Source organism: Dipodomys ordii, unplaced genomic scaffold, assembly GCF_000151885.1.
Source record: "Dipodomys ordii isolate 6190 unplaced genomic scaffold, Dord_2.0 Scaffold78, whole genome shotgun sequence".
NCBI classification, from domain to species: Eukaryota; Metazoa; Chordata; class Mammalia; order Rodentia; family Heteromyidae; genus Dipodomys; species Dipodomys ordii.
This window is the reverse complement of record NW_012267294.1, coordinates 4393182-4410773: the sequence shown is the minus strand read 5'-3', so window position 1 is coordinate 4410773 and position 17592 is coordinate 4393182. Positions and strand designations below refer to the sequence as shown.

General features: G+C 34.8%; 1 protein-coding gene across 1 annotated transcript in view; it reads right to left on the bottom strand.

Moving 5' to 3' along the window:
- Nucleotides 1–1645: 1645 nt before the first annotated feature.
- Nucleotides 1646–17592, bottom strand: part of LOC105991963 (15 kDa selenoprotein) — a 41870-nt gene continuing 25923 nt past the window's right edge. Inside the window, exons 3-5 of the mRNA XM_013024759.1 lie at nt 13822–13885; nt 4857–4906; nt 1646–2529 (exon numbers count right to left, since the gene is read on the bottom strand). Of these exons, the coding sequence (XP_012880213.1) occupies nt 2398–2529; nt 4857–4906; nt 13822–13885 (246 nt within the window). The 3' untranslated portion in view covers nt 1646–2397. The remainder of the gene's footprint in view (nt 2530–4856; nt 4907–13821; nt 13886–17592) is intronic.

Genomic DNA, 17592 nt, shown 5'->3' with positions numbered 1-17592 from the left:
CTCCCATGAAAAACATGGAGTTTGCTTCTGGGGACCTGTGGGTCCCTTCCCCGGCAACCTGTCCATGCATAATCTTGCTTCATGTACCTGTTTAGACTGCACTCTATTCATTCTACAAGTCTAGTCATTTTAAAGTAGCATTCCCATAAAATATGCAAAAATGTGAAAAATGGACAATTAAAAGCTATGTCAATTTTTAAGTAGAAGGAATACTATGAAGCTATATGACATCTGCACTACTTCCCATGTATTTGTAAATGTTTTCACACTCTAGTTACTGCCAACTTAATTTATGTGTGTTGGAGATCAAACATATAGTCTTGTGTATGCTAGATAAGTGCTCTAACATGGAGCTACATCTCTTCCTTTAACTATTAAACATTTGCAGGATCTACCTTCAAAGGCATTTCCTGTACTTCTTTCTTTTTAATTTTTAAAAGCTCTCAAGCCTTTAAACAGTATAGTTTTATTTGTAGTTTTACTCATAAGAAGCCTTTGCTAAATTTAGAGATAAATTAACTGGTTAAGTTATAAGTAATATAGTTTTGGCAAGGTGAGCAAAGTTGCAGTTATTAAATAGCTGTTATTTGTGGTGACTTTGAATAAGCTGAATCAAATGTCAGACTTTGGCTATAAAACAATACTTTTTGGATCAGTATTAATACTCTTGGTAATCAGTGCTTTTGTTTCTTTAAAAAGCTGTTCTTTGCTTGCAATTGGCAAAAACCACTCTGAATTAGCTGAGTAAATTGAACCTCCCAATTAAAAAATTGGGGCTTGGTAGATATCCTATTATTCATCAGCTTGAGAACTGGAAGATCTAAAATACGGTAGGGTTCTTCAGCTTCTTTGATCTCTCACAACAGCATGAATACAATAGTTTCAAGGCCTCTCTTTGCTAACACTCCATGTTAGATACTCATTTAACTGGCACTTTCTGCCGAGAAATCAGTCTAATTATTTTGTATGCCAATCGCAAAAGTTTTGAAGTCTTGTTCATCAATACCACTATTGTTCTGTATGTGGTGGCAACTCCATGATTTTTTTCCAATGTCCACACTGGCTTAATATCCCTTTTGTTCTGAAATAGCAATAGCCATTAGGGATCACTTTCATGTTAACCAGTTCTAGTTTTATCAACTATTTATGCCATGATCCAAAGTAGATTATAGTCTGCTTGACAGGATTTCTTATGCTATTTTAAAAAGCCAGTTTAGGCAGAGAATATTCTCTTGCTACCCTTAAAAATGGACTAATTTTAAATATTATATGACATAAACTACTGGTAAAGACCAACAATAGAATTTAGGGTAACTTTTAACTGGTTCAGCAATTTTTACATTTTGTTTAAAATAGAAAACCAAAAACTAGGCTGGGTGCCTGTGGCTCCTAACTACTCAGGAGGCTGAGATCTAAGTACTGCAGTACTGCCAGTTAGGCAGAAAAGTCCATGAAATTCTTATTTCCAATTACTTAGCAAAAAGCTGAAAGTGGAGCTGTGGCTCAGGAGATAGAGTGCCAGCCCTGAAAGGGTGCCTAAGCCTCGAGTTCAAGTCCCAAGATTGGCAATAAATAGATAAATAAATAGCTGAGATGAATGCAGCAATAACATTAACATTTTTAAACATGCAAAGACAAATTAGGATAACGTCAAATTCAAGACTTTTGACTGGTTTTATTTATATTTTGGTATTACAAGTGATCATTTTTTAAATGAACATTTTTCTATAAGAATATAAAGCACAAAAATCTGCCAAATATCTGATCTGCACAAATCCTTAAGAAAGGTTTTCTGTGTAGTCTTCATTGATGCAAATCTTTGTGTATGATCCACTCTTACTGCAGATCTCCAAGCTGGTTTCACAATAATGAAGCTACAAAAGTTTTCTGCAGGACACTCATTACAATCTAAATAATATTTCTACTAAAAAGAAAGCGGTGGAATACAAAACACAAGAGGTTCCCAGGAGAAGGCAATCTGTTGAGGCTCAGTTTATCTTACTTGCTCTGTAGTTTTCTGTCATTATTTTTGAAAGAACACATAGCATAGGAGGCATAGCATTGTCTTCATTAACTCTCCCTGATTTAGAATTGTTGTTGATAAAACTCGACCAATTATCAAACTATCCTTTGCATTTAATGACAAGCCTATTACAAAGCATTTCATTAGTGGTATCAACAAATGCAAATGGACAGAAATTTAGAAAAAGTGGGTTCTGTGAAGCTTGCTCACTCCTCACATATTATGGGCTGTGCTGCCACCTCAACTTCTAACTAGAATGTTTAATGCCTCACAGTGAAAGGCTGATCAATGGAAGCATGCAGAACAACTTTCTGGATATTGTAATATTTCATTTGATAAGGCAACAAAATGATAGGACAGAATTTAAGCAAGATTTATATGCGCTCCAATTTTTCACTCAGAAATTCTTCCACACTATCTGTGTTCCATTTGAGGATGCTTAGCTCTTCAGCAATGTTCCCGTTGTCATCCAAAAGCTTCAGTACAGGATCTGAACCACGAACATACTGTATAAAAGAGGGACATGATCATTATTTTCTGCTGTGAAAGGGCCTTGTTATTCTCAATCAACATCAAAACAGGTTTAAAAAATGTAAGAGTAATTAATAATTTTTAGATGTAACATGATAATAGATTTTAAAGGAAGTCTTTTAAGAAAGAATTAACTTGCATCATAAATGTGAGAAAAAATAATATTTCTTCTAAACAGAAAAGTATCTGCTGGTATCAAGACAGTTTATTTGGGATTTAAAGCTTATTATGAATGTACAAACTATTTTTTGCATACATGACTCATACTGAAGAGCTTAAAATTTGATAGTGGTGGTAAATGAATTCAAATAAGATAGAAGAATGGTATAAGAGCAATTGTGAAATAAGCCGTGCATAAAAACAATTAGATACAGAATCCTATGCTGGATTATAAATTTCCTTTGGATTAAGAAATGTAATGATTTTGTTATAATCAGTTTGGAATTAGGTGGAGTTCTTGAAATTTCAGATCCATTAGTTGGTTGGAATTGGTATTTATAGTTCTGTGAAATTCTAAATCTGGGAAAAAATGACAATAAAACCAATGCATTTGTTACAAGATTAACTCTTTAAATGACTAAAACCTGATAACTAAGATATAGCTGTGTTGAGAAAGAGTACTTATATCTTCTTTCAGCAATTATGCTTCATGTGGTTTTTTTTTTCAAAATTCTGTGGATTATGGACTTGAGAGATGGAGAGAAGTTCTGATATCATTATCAACACTCAGTATATTCCCAATTGTGCGTGTGTGTGTGTGTGTGTGTGTGTGTGTTGTTGGGGGTGGAGCCCAGAGCCTTATGCAAGTATTGTACCATTGAGTTGTACTTCCAGTCCCAAAGAATAAAGTCTGCTCCATTCAAGACAATGAGAATAAAAATACAACCTACAAGCAGACAATGGTGGCTCATGCCTGTAATCCTAGCTACTCAGAAGGCTGAGATCTGGGAGATCCAGAGAATGGAGGTTTCAAAGCTAGCTTGGGCAGAAAAGACTTTGAGACTGGGCTGGCAGCATGGTACAAGTAGTGGAACACCAATCAATTACACAAATTAATCAAGTGTTAGGCCCTGAGTACAAACCTTCCTCCCTTCCAAAAAGAAAGATAAGCTACAGATTGGCAGGAAAATCTCTGCAAAACAAACATCCAATGAAAGGATTCACATTAAACAGTCAACTCTTAAATTTTAGCAAAACCAAAAGAACTTATTCCAAACAAAACAAAACAATCTAACCTAACAAATCCAAATTAAAATGTGGGAAAATAAGCAAAAGTAAGACAGATGACAGCTAAGACTACATTAAGCTAAAAAAACTTATGCACAATTAAAGAACCAATGGACAGATTGAAAAAACAACCTGTAGAAGAAAACATTTCCAAGTCACATAGAGGCCAAACTATAAAACCCAGCAATTCATACTCCTAGGCCTTTACCCTAAATTAAATGAAAACTTTTGTATACATAAAAATTATATAAAAAAGTGTTAACTGTTGGCCCAAACTACAAACTACAGAGTTATTCTTACATAGATGAATAGAAAAAAAAAGAATCTGTGGTACAACAGAATATTGTTCAGCAATAAAAAGGAGCTATTGAAGCATAGAAAAGAAGCTCTCAGAACGTTACATGCACATTGATAAGTAAAAGAAGGCAATGTGAAAATACTATTATATGCACTCTACAAAAGGCAAAACCATAGAGCAAGAACAAGACAAGTGGCTGGCAGTGGTAGAGGAGACAGAGAGATAAATCTGAGAAGCAATCAAGATTTTTAGGACAGAGAAAATATTCTGCATGACAATGTTATTATGCAATTGGAAAAACTTCAGCCACACAAAAGAAAAACTGAACCTTAATACAAACTTACTGAATTCTAACAGGAAACTGAGGGTAAGGGTAGAGGCTAAATAGTATGGAAACTCCAGATTTTCTGTATACAAAGAACTGCTCTAAAAAAAATCAAAGTTTATTTATGGATATTTATACTTATTTGTATATTTATTATACTAACAATAATTTTTTGTGTGGGTCTTGAGGCTTGTAATTAGGGCCTGAGCGCTATCCAGAGCCTTTTTGCTCAAGCAGTTGAGCCACAGCTGTACTTCAATAATTTTTAAGATAGTTAAAGGAGATAAGAGTCTCAGACTTTCCTGCCCAGGGTGGCTTAGAACCTTAATCCTCAGAGCTGAGCTTCCTGAGTATCTAGGATTACAAGTGTGAGCCACCAGTGTCCAGCTATCTTTTTTATCCTTATTTTACTTCAAAAAGTATCTGGAGAAGTTCCATTACAATAATCTTACCTTGATTTGTAGTCCACGGAACAGTTTGGGTTTATCACTTCTGACAAAAGCTTAAAGGAAAAAAGATCCAAATTGTTATGTCAAAATCTCAGCCAGCTCAAAGATCAACACCAAAAATGGAAATAAACTTAAACTAAGTATTGTCTTATTCAAATAGGTAGTAAATAAATCTTTTGTGACAGACTATATGTTTTAAGACTTTTTCAAATTAGTAATAACACCAAATAGCTCAGCTATAAATGAGAATAGTCAAGGCAACTTTACAAAGTAAAATATGAGGGAACAATTTAATAATATACTCCATGATACTGAGACCAGAACACTTAAACAATTAGAAGAGATAAATTTTTTTTTTTGGTCCGGTCATGGGGCCTGAACTCTGGGCCTGGGTGCTGTCCCTCAGCTCTTCAGCTCAAGGCTAGCGCTCTACCACTTGAGCCACCACACCACTTCCGGCTTTTTTCTTTTTGCTTATGTGGTGCTGAGGAATCGAACCCAGGGCCTCATGCATGCAAGGCAAGCACTCTACCACTGAGCCACCTTCCCAGCCCAGAGATAAATATTTTACATGTTTTGAATATGGTAAAGTTATTAATCAGAAAAAAGGAGTGGGAAGGGATATATGTGTCTGATGTATATGTGAATTATTCAAAGAAAACTTTTGAGAAAACTATTGAGCTATTTGGGAATAACAGAAAACATAGGTATCAACATTGAATCATATTTAAATACATTTCACATAGAGTAAAACTTTAACACAAAAATATTGGCTATCTACTATATGTAAGACAGCATACATAGCTACATCAAACATATTAGTTCCTGACTTTATGAAATTTACAGTTTGATGAAGAGGCTAAACAAATAATTACACTTGTGATAAATGCTAAGAGAGGTTCAGAATACTCACTAAAGTTTGTAAAACAGATACCTAAAATGAAAATGGGAAACAAAATTCTTCCCCTAAAAGAAATGCTTTATGGGTTTGCATAAAAATTGAAACTTTAGAGCAGCAATATCACCACTACCATAAACATGACCAACTGGTAAAAATTATCTCTAAATTGCAATGTATTAAGAGGTTCTTACAATAAAGAAAAAATACCCAAGCAATGGACTGAAGATAGAAACATGTAATTAATAGAAAAAGGATCAATCAACAATTGAAATAAATGCTCAGGTACACTAATAATTATAATGCCAAAGAGCAAGATACTTACATACAGATTTATTTTAGAGTAGAAAAAAAGAGGGAGCAGGGAGAGATTGTTTTTCCTAGGTTGAATTGTGGGAAGAAGTCCAAACATCCTTCTAAAAGGGTACTTAGCAAGTGTTAAAATGTACTGTTTTAAGCTTGTTAGTATACTTATAGGATTCAATTTGTATTGATAGATTATACTTTTAGATGATATGTTCAAGGTCTTCATAAAAATTTTGGTATTTGGAAGGCTGGGAATGAGTGCTTGCCTAGCATATATGAGGCCCTGGGTTTAATTCCTCAGTATCACATAAGCAGAAAAAGCTGCAAGTGGTGCTATGGCTCAAGTGGTAAGAGGAGTTCAAGGATAGTGCCCGGGCCCTGAGGCCAAGCCCCAGGACTGGCCAAAAACAAAACAAAAAAAACACAAAACAACAATACTGACCTATGTTTATTCACAAAGTACAAACTTTTATGATATATAGGTTATAGATTCATTTTTTCCCCTATGGGTATTGAAAAAGTAGTAGATACTTATTCCTAAATAATTTCATTTCTAAATGAAACAGCTCAGAAGCACTAACTAAAGTCCTAAACAGAAGGCTTTAACCTGGGGTATTGATAGGGGGAAATTTTAAAGGAGCATTTCCTTCTTTTTTTTCGTTGTTAATATTTGTGTCTTGTCAACTTTTCAATAATGATCATGTCTATCTGATCAAATTAAAAAAGTTTAGAACACATTTAAATTTTTTTTTTTATTGTAAAGATACTATATAGGGTGTTACAGTTACATGAACAGGGTAATCAGTACACTTCCTATTGAGCATTGTCACCCCCTCCATTGTTTTCCCCCTACCATCCCTTCCCTCCCTACCTTCCCCAAGGTTCTTTTTTTTTTTTTTTAAATTGTGATTAAGTGATTACATAATTTCCCAAATTTCACAGTATTGTGGAATAATGATGCTCATTTAAAGTCACAAGTTCATTCTAACTTTCCTGGAGTAAATTGTCTATCACAGTCTATAACATATAACGGTGTACATATATATACCATACATGTGATCAGCAGCATGGGGATATTTAGTAGTGTAGAACACATTTTTTAAACATAACACGTATAGCATTTTGTTTAGTATCTTATATTTCTGTGCTTTGAACACAGGGCCTGGTACTTGAGAGGCTGGTGTTGTTGGCCATATTCTGAGCTAGAGACTTATTCTTCAAACTTAGAATTAGAAAACAAGTGTATTTACTGACTTTTCATTATGAAGGTAGGGTAAATGAAATTTTCTTTTAAAGTTTTGAGGACTTGAAAGATACTAATTTCTCCTTGCAAAACTTAATTCAAAATAAAACTGTTATTCTGACTGATTAAAGTTACGTTTTCTATTTAATTTCATTCTGCAAGATTTGTTCAAATATTCTGCTCAATCAAGAACTTTCAAACAAGTTATTTTATGATATCCTACTGCATTTTAGACTGTTAGCTAAAACTCTCTATGCATGGACAAAACAGTATCCAACACACTTCCAAATGTGTCAATTTGTTTTTCCAATTACATTAAGAAACCACTCTGAAGAAAGATTATTTTTTTCTGTATCCAAAACAAAACTGTTAGCAGTTAGTAATTTTCATTTAACAGACTTTTAATAGGATGAAATGAGTGAACAAATTTAAAAGAAATATTAAGAGGAGTCCCTAATGACTGTTTGTATCAGTTTTTAACTCTTTTCTGTTAGGCAGAGATCCATAAAGCATCCTCAATCTGAATCAGAATAATTGTTAGATACTTTGTATAGGCAAATCTCTTTTTACAAGCAGTAAATGAACTTTTTAAAAACAAATCTTTAATGACATCATATACACATGGCATTGGATCAGTTATCTGAGAATATGAGGAAACTATGTTCTTTAACTTCAATAAATAAAAAAAGAGTAAGAAACCTACAATTTCCTTAAAACAGATTTGTAAAAAAAGAGGCAGAAGATGGTCATAAAGGCAATGCAATCGGGGCAGGCTATAGCTGTGTGATAGAGCTTTATTCAGAGTGTGAATAGTCCTGGGTTTGATTCCCAGAATCAAAGAAATTAAATATTGCTAATTATTTGTATGCACAGCTGAAGGTCAAACTCAGCAGGGCTTCAGGCTTTCATACTAGAAAAACACTCTACCATTGACTATATTTTAGCACAAATGCTATTAATTTAATAAGTAATAAATACCCTGGATTAAGAGAAGTAAGATTTACTGTACCTGAGTGACAAAAGGCAACAAAAATGCAACTAGAGAACTGAAAACTTAAGAACTGAATATCAAATGATGCCCTTTCTGCAACACAATCTCAAAGACCAAGAGGACTTTACTTCTTACCATTTTATCTTGATCTTAAAAACTGACATTTCATAATAGTCAAACAACTGCCAAGGTTTTGAATGGAGAAAGTAAATGAAAAAAATACAGCAAATATATATGCTAAGAGGGCTGGAGTACATGTGGCTCAGTAGTAAAACTCTTGCCTAGCAGGTACAAAGCCCTGAATTTGTTTTCTAGCACTTCAAAACCTAAACAAAACTATGTTAAAAAAGGCAACAGTATTCTTGGATCTTCACCAGTCAGGAAAAAAAATGACAGTAATTAGTTGGGTGCCATTCATGCCTGTTAATCCCAGCTACTTGAGAAGCAGATACTGTGAGAATTCAAAGTTAAAGCCAGTCCCCAGGGCAAAATTATCAATAGACCTCCAGCTCAACCAAATGCTGGGCATGTGAGTGTACAGCCACTCCAGCTATGCAGTAAGCATAAATATGTGGGCAGGGGTCCATGCTAAGCAGGACAAAAAACACAGAATAACAAAAGCAAAAAAGATTGTACAACATGTCAAATGCATGATCCTGAGTTAAAAATTCCAGTACCATGGGAGAGAGGACAAATTTGAATGCAGTAATGATTTGAATCACCAGTATGAACATATATAACATGACAGTGTTATATGGGAAAATTCTCATGATGCTCTACAAAGGATAGGAAAAATCCGAATAGTGAATTTTTAAACACTTGACAAAAATTTGGTATTTTAATATACAGAGCTGCTTGTTGTAATCACATTTAATTATATTTCTTGTGCTCTAGAGCTTCATGAATTGTCAATATACAAAGAGAAACTAATATTCGGATAAATGACACCCTTTCAAGATATATTTATTTTCCTTAGATTCTGAAGAACCAAGATAGTGTTCGGAACATATGAAAAAAATAGCAATTACTGTAGAATTACTGTACAATTACAGTAGATACTGTTTCTATTTCAAAATGATTTATGAATAATTTTGCAAAATAATAACTAGAAAACAAAGCTATGAGGAATTCTATTAAAAATTTAAACACAAGCCAGATATGGATGTATAATCTGTAATCTTAGCACTGAAAAGGCTTAGGTAGGGAGAAGGCAGCCTTTTTTGGAGATCATGTCTCCAAAAAAACAAAGTGAGACACATATGAACAAGAACTTGAGCATACTTAAGCCAACTATTTTCCTGGTTTTGAAGGTAAATAAAATAAAATGTGCTCTGATGCAACTAATAGCTCACTGACTCTCATATTTGAATTGGTAACAAACCTATCTTACAAATATGGATTCTAGATTTCAAATACATTTCTAGTAGATTCTAGCTTATTATTGCTCTGACTTTTCTTCTTGTACATTGTCAAAGTGATAGTATTTGAAGGCTTATTTTGTTGAAGATGACCATCTTATTTGTAAATTACTAACTTTTAGTTATATAAATATATTAGAACAATCAATCCAGTATTTTTTTCCAGTAATTTTTAATTTTTTTAATGAAGGAAGTGCTGGGGATTAAACCTAGGACCTAACATATGCTAAGTACACTTACTTCTACCACTGAACTAAACCCACAGCTTACACCATCCATTTCCTGCCAAACATCTATTTACATATGTCTACTTTGGCATAAACATCATAAAAACTAGGTGTTATAATCACCAGAACAACACACACTCATGTATGATAAAGTATTTGCTTGAAACAAAAATTTACTTTCTTTTTGTACTTTGTAATATATATTGTTCATTCACTGATTCCTGATTTTGAGAAAACTCATTCTAATTGTTAGTAAATGAAGTATCACAGCCAGAGATTTTTGCTATCTAATTAGATATACTATCATTAGTCTAGAGTAGCACTGTCCAATAGAAATTTCTGCATTAATGTCAATATTCTATCTCTGATCTGTTTGATATAATGTACTCAGCATTGAAATATTGCAATTCACTGAGGAACTGAGTGGGTTAAATAGCCAATGGTTGGCTACATAACTGGACAATTAAGGCCTAAAGCACAAGATTCATCTTTCATTTACCAATCATAGAAAGCTTGTCAATTTTCTTTTATGCCATTATGGGTAGAAAACAATATATCTGAATTCACAAATGTGTCCAATGAAAACTAAAACCCCTATAAATTGGGCAAAGATGGCGTCATACTATGTAGGCCATGCAGTAACAAAAAACACAGAAACTGTAATATTGATGTTTCACTTTATTATTACATTATCCTTCTAACTTTAGTCTTTGTTTTGTTTTTTTTTTTGGGTGCGGTTGTGGGCCTGAACTCTGGGCCTGGGCACTGTCCATCAGCTCTTCAGCTCAAGGCTAGCGCTCTACCACTTGAGCCACAGCGCCACTTCCGGCTTTTTTTTTCTGCTTATGTGGTGCTGAGGAATCGAACCCATGGCCTCATGCATGCAAGGCAAGTGCTCTACCACCAAGCCACCTTCTCAGCCCTGTTTTATTTTTCCTATGGCTTAATTATCCCTAATATATTTTAGATATTCAAAAGGAATGATAGAGTAAGTAACTACAAGATGGAATAAGCTTTATTCTCTGAAAATAAGAAGAACGGCAGTATTTTTTCTTCTCCGTCAGTTGTGGTAGTTGAATTCTGGGCCTGCAGGCTGTCTGAGCTCTTTTGAACTCCTGGCCTGGGTGCTGTCTCTGAGCTCTTTTGCTGGCACTCTACTACTTTGAGTTACAGCTCCACTTTTCTGGTGGTTAATTGGAGATATGAGTCTCATAGACTTAGTTTAATTAAAGCCTGCCCAGGCTTTGAACTGTGATCCTGAGCTCTAAGGCTCTTGAGTAGCTAGGATTACAGGCATGAGCCACAATCACTTATACTACCCCTAAGAGCTAAGTTTTATTGTCTATATGGCTGAGGAGAACCTCCTCTTAACGTTCAGGGACATGTTAGAGCTAACCTTTAACACACATATCAATCCTAGTGCTTGCTCTATAAGCAGGGATTGGATAATAAGTGTATGTCTTGAAGTTAAAGAAAAATGTTTGAATTACTTATTTCCAAAAATCACATACAGTGAAAATATAAATGAAAAGGGACAAAACAGACCTACATCTATATATGACACATCTTTGATTACATCACATGTAGTCCTACAATGTAATATACTGAATATTGATTTTAAGATTTGATTATAAAAGCTTATAGCAAATATGATTAAGACTGTGAATAGCCCTATAGTTAGTTCTTATTGATTAAAAAAGTACATGTCAATCATAATAAAATGTCATTCATATCCATCCCCACCATTTCATACCATTATTTCATTTAATAATACAAATAGCACAACAAACACATGTGAAATCTGAACTTTGCATTCGTGTATTAAAAAGCTTAAAAATAGGAAAATTTATTGTTGTAAATTGCTTTGTTTTTGGAACTGGGCTAAGATATATGATCTGTATCAACACTGGAGTTGTAACATGGAGATGTAACATGGAGGAGGCAGGAGGATTTAAGTTCAAAACTACTGTAAGCTACATAGTGAGACTCTATTCCCCACCCAAACAAATTTAAAAAAAAAAGCAAGAAAGAAATCTATGTTACCACAGACATAAAATCTGGTTTCATAAATAGGATGGCTTTTTGCAGCATCAATGAAAACTAAGTCACAGAAGATTATTAATAAAACAATTCAGTCAAATATGATGACACATGGCTATAACACCCGCATTTAGAAGCTGAGGCAGGAGGATTCTAATATGCTAGGATATACACTGGTATCGTTAAAAATAAAAACAACCAAAGTAACCTAACAGCACTTAAAAAAACAAAAAAATACAAATCAGTAAATATAATCATTATGGTATAAGGTAATTGACGAAACTTTGGCAACTGCTGTGTTATTTAATATTCAGATCCAATGGTAAACATTGCTTTTCTAATGACAGAACCTGCAATTCTCTTAGTAAAAGCTTAGAATGGGAATAAAACTAATCATGCTGTCATTTCAAGAACTAATATAAAAGACCAATACAAGTTGCTGTATTTTAGCCAGGATGTTGGGTCTAACTGGCCTCATCTTTGCCCCATGGTGGACAGGGAATTGAGTTTAACTGGTTCCATCTTGTCTTCATGATGGAGGAAGGTGCAGTCCCATCTCCTAGGTGATGGGCATGCCTGTGGGACTTGGATGATAGGTTACTGGACGGTTCAGTCCAGTGCCCTGTGACCCTGGCCCAGGACCTGACCCTATTTAGATGCAGACATGTTTAGGCGCCAGGACACCAAGCCTCTTGTGTCTGTCTCCTGTCTCGTGTCCCCTGGCTCTCCTCCAGTCACCATAGCATCTGATTTCAGCTCTCTATATCTGGTTTGTTAGTTAGTATTGTTTTTCTCTGCTTTCTTAGTTTTCTAAGTGTTAAGTGTATTAGAAGGGCTGCAGGCCTTTGAAACAGGAGTCCGCCCGCAGATGCTGGCTTTCTAATAAAGACTCCAGATTCAATCTTTCAAAATGTGGCTTCTCTGTTTAGGTGTCTGAGATAAAGGGGGACAGGATCAGAGTAAGAATGTTTACCCATAGCAGAAGTAGAAATTAAATCTGTGTTACATTAGAATATGTACTTATTCTAACAAAGAATATATTTAACTAGATGTGTCTCTTTGAGGCTCACTTAAAAATGACAAGTTAAACTACTGAATTTCATATTTCTGTGTCAAAATAAGCATTATTTTATTATAAGCAAATCTAAGTCAGCAATAAAAGGCATGAGCTCACACAGGAAATTTTTATGACATGTGGAATGCCCCCATAATCATTTACTGTTAGTAAATAATGTAAGAAACAATTGAAAATAAGCCAATATCAAAACAAAATAAAGTATATAAAAAGAATGATTATGTATTTAAATAAAAAGCTTCACTATTGTGAGGTCAGTATCATAAAACTTATCTTCAAGTGCATACAAAGACAAAATATTTAAAAAGCCTTTTTGAATAGGTAAGCTCACCATTGTTTAATGTTTGCCTGAAGAATACAGTTATAATGATCCTTTAACATATTTATCATTAAATTCTTATGAAGATATACATATTATGACTCTTTTGTATACCCACATTATATGGTAATCAATTCTAACTTCATGCAGTTTTTCATAAATCTAGTCACATTTAAAATATACTAGAATGGTGTGTTATTTAAAGGAATTACATTTACATCTGCTAAAAGAAGAGCTGTCATAAAAGTTACTTGGCAACAGAATCTCCTTTTAAGAAAATAACCACTTCATTTGTTGTATTTTAAATCTACATTTTATATACTGTAAAAACAAACGAACAAAATTCATATGTTGTTAAGAAAGTCTAATTCTAAAGCATTTTCGTGAATATTTAATGAAACCATTCTTGTATAATGGTGACTTTAAAATGATTCAATAGTTTGCTACATACCTTGGACTTGAGGGAACCTCCCCAATTTTCATCCACAGACTTCAAGAATAGCTCCTGCATAAAGCTACAAGAGGAAAATCAGGAATTATAAAACTGGTATAAATTTATGTGGGCTGTGTAGAAAGTATTTGCCTAGCATTTGGGAGGCACTGAATTTCACTTCCAGAAATAGCATAAAAAAAAAGGGCAGTGTTAACCTTACAGTTAAACAGATACACAGATCCCCTTCCCCACCCCCAAAGTCAGAGTTCAGTAAGATTATAATTCCAGTCCCTAACAGAAGAGGAAATGGATGAGCTATAAAAGGAATATTCCTTTTCTGTGATTTCAGTTACCCATGGCCAACAGGGGACTGGAAATATTAAATAGAAAATTAGTAAAATAAGCAATTCATTAAGTTTTAAATTAAGCACTATTCCTAGTAGTGTGGTAAAATTTTACTCCATCCTGTCCAGGAAATGAAATCATCCCTTTTTTCTAGTATATTCATACTTTATATATTCCCTGCCAATTAGTCACTTAGTTGTTGTCTAAAAAGATGGACACAGGGCTTCTGTTTAAGTAACCCTTATTTTATTAGTCATGACCCCAAAGTACAAAAGAAATGGTAGATATAAAAGTCAATACACTGTTATACTTGTTCAACTGGGAGTTAAGAAGGGAGATTCTTACTGGACATTAAATACTTCATGAAGTATTTTTTATCTGCCCAAAAAGATGGAAGAAAAGCAAATCTTACAGGAAATAGTATTTAAAGATATTACAGGAAAACCCCTAGAATGTCATTATAAAGGACTAAAATACATTTTTCTTTAATGAAATTTAGATTCAGTGGTAAACATTGCATTTGCAATCATAAAACCTACAATTCTCTTAGTAAAAGCTTAGAAAAACTTAAATGCAAATATTTATTGCAATAAATCCAATAGCAAATACCACTTTTTTTGATAGCAACAAAAGCCTGCCCATTCTTTTTATGGAATAATGTGATGCTAAGAGAATGCAAGTGAATTTTAAGAACTTAACACATTTGCTTGATTTCTTCTTAGTTTTTAGTTATATGGTTCAGAAGTTTAAAAAAATGGAATTTTACTTTTAGCATTCTAAGATAGAATCTATTTAATAAAACAAACCCCCCACATATACTATGAATGCTTATTTAAAATATTTTTTGAAAATGCACAAAAACACAAAACAGAAATTTCTAAAATACCAATTGACTACCTCAGAGTATTAGAAATACGTATAATAGCTCAGATGTAATCTTCTCTAGAAAAACCGGTTGATTTTGTAGGGTTCTTTTCTGTCTCTCTCTCTCTCTTTTTGTAGCTTTATATGTCTTTTTTTTTTCCCCAGGGCTGAGAACCGAACCCAGGGCCTTGCGCGTGCCAGGCGGGCGCCCTTCCGCTGGGCTAAACCCCTGCCCAGTCTCTCTCTCTCTTTTTAAATAGGGGTTAACTGCCGCGGTCGGGACGACAGAGGACACCTAGTGGAGGAACTGGAATAGGTGGGGAGATGGCAACAGACAACTCACACACAAGAGGAGTGGATGCTGAGTGCGATTTAATGCAGAGGATAACAAACTTTTATAGCAAAAGTCTTCATGAGAAAGGGCAAAAGGTTACACAATCTTGCTGCAGGGCTTCATTCTTGGGTGGTCACCAGCTGGTCGCCAGATAGGCACTTGTTTCCGGCTTACTTCTATTTTTAAGAAATACAATGGGTTTCGATGTATGTCACCAATTAACCACTACTTTTTTCTATAGAGGCCTTAGCTGTCCCATTAAGATCTTTCCTGTTCCTTCTTTAATAGTAAGCACCATGGAGGCCTAGATCTAGCAAGTCTCTAAGTAAATCAAAGAGTAACAGGAAGTTCTTTCTCCTAAGTAGTTATCTCAGCAATTGCCATACATTCTTTCTGTTCTAGCCACACCTACAGCTTCTTGTAAATCTCTTACCAACAATTCCTTCTGCTGAAGTGACGTCGTGAAACCCCCAATACTTTTATATTTGCTTATGACTTGTCTACTAGCCTCCATAAGAGGGGCTTTCAGGGTAGCACTTAACTCTGGTGAGTTAGTCATATTTTTAAGACACCCATCAGATATTGGAGTTGTCAACACTCTTAAGAAAGAGCTTTGAATAAAGGAACGTTGAGCATGAGTAAGTACAATGAGCAGCAGAAACAAGATTAATAGGCACTCTTATACAGTGAAGAAAAGAAAAGCAGGGACAGAAACACATCTTTCCCAGGGGCTTGCCAGCCTTTCCAGGAGGTAGGCCTCTTTGAAGCCCCATTCTCTGAGGTAGACTTCGGTGAAGTCCCATTCTCAGAGACAGGTCTCTTTGAAGCCCCATTATCTGAGGTAGACTTCGGTGAAGTCCCATTCTCAGAGTTAAGTATTGAAGTTCGGGCCTTGAACTAGGGCAGACAGGTGCTCTGTCAGTTCAGCCACACTTCTCAGCCTCCTGTAGTTTTAATTAGGGACCGTCTCAGTAAACTTTCATAGAACTCTGTTCTGATACATAATTTACTCATATCATATATAATTTAAAAATATTGTAAGATGAACAAAACAAAAAGTTGCATAACTAGAAGTTGCGTAACATTACTGAAGTGACATTTTAACAGCATTAATTTGTGATCCTAATTGCTATTTTACTTATGAGTTTCTATTTATTATTATGTTTTTGTACCTGCACCAAGACTTGAACTCAGGGCCTTGTGCTCTCACTTTAATTTTCTGCTCTAAATCCAGTGAATCTAAATTTTCTTCTCCAAATCCAGCTTTTTGTTAGTTAACTAGAGCTAAGAGTTTCTTGGATGTGTCTGCTGAAGTTGGCCTCAAAGTCATGATCCTCAGATCTCAGTCTCCTGAGTAGCTAGGATTACAGGTATGAGCCTCCAGTACCTGGTGGAATTTAAAGTTTTTAATAGGAAAATATTTGCTTCATGGCAAATAAATAATTTGAGTTGGTTATAATTATAGTAAACTTTAAATGTCTTAAGGAACTTAACAGATTATGTTTCAGTTGTATGCATGAACTCACTTTCCTATAGCTAGCAGAAGGCACTATGGCGGCACTCTTCGGGGCTATCATTCATTGTTCTGTAATTAGGTAACCACTCCAAAACTTCTCATACCACAAATTTACATGCCATACTAAAAATAACAGGAATCCTCTAAGTCATGAAGTATGAAAAGAGTAAAAGAAACTGGTTAAAATTCCTTGACTTTAGAGTTTTAACCTAGCAACTTTTACTTTTTATAGTGAACAAAACACAAAAATAGCCTGGCACAGGTGGCTCACCCCTGTAATCCTAGCTACTCAGGAGGCTGAGATATCAGAATTGTGGTTCAAAGCCAGCCCAGGCAGGAAAGGCCATGAGACTCTTATCTCCAGGAAACTACCAGAAAACCCTAAGTGGCGCTGTGGCTCAAGTGGTAGAGCACTAGCGTTGAGCTAAAGAGCTTAGGGACAGTGCCCAGCCAGAGTTCAAGCCCCACGACTGACAAAAAACAAAAAAACAAAACAAAACTACACACAAAAACATCACGCTTTTAAGCCAAGACCCTGTGGCTCATTTCTGAAATCCTAGCTACTCAGGCATTGAGATCCCTAGATCTCAAATTCAAGGTCAGACTAGGAAGAAAGGATTCCATCTCCAAAATAACCAGGAAAAAAAAAAGTGCTGCTGCATGTCTTAAGTGGCAGAATGGCAGCCTAACAAGCTCAAGGGCCTGAGTTCAAAGAATGACAGCCCAGCAA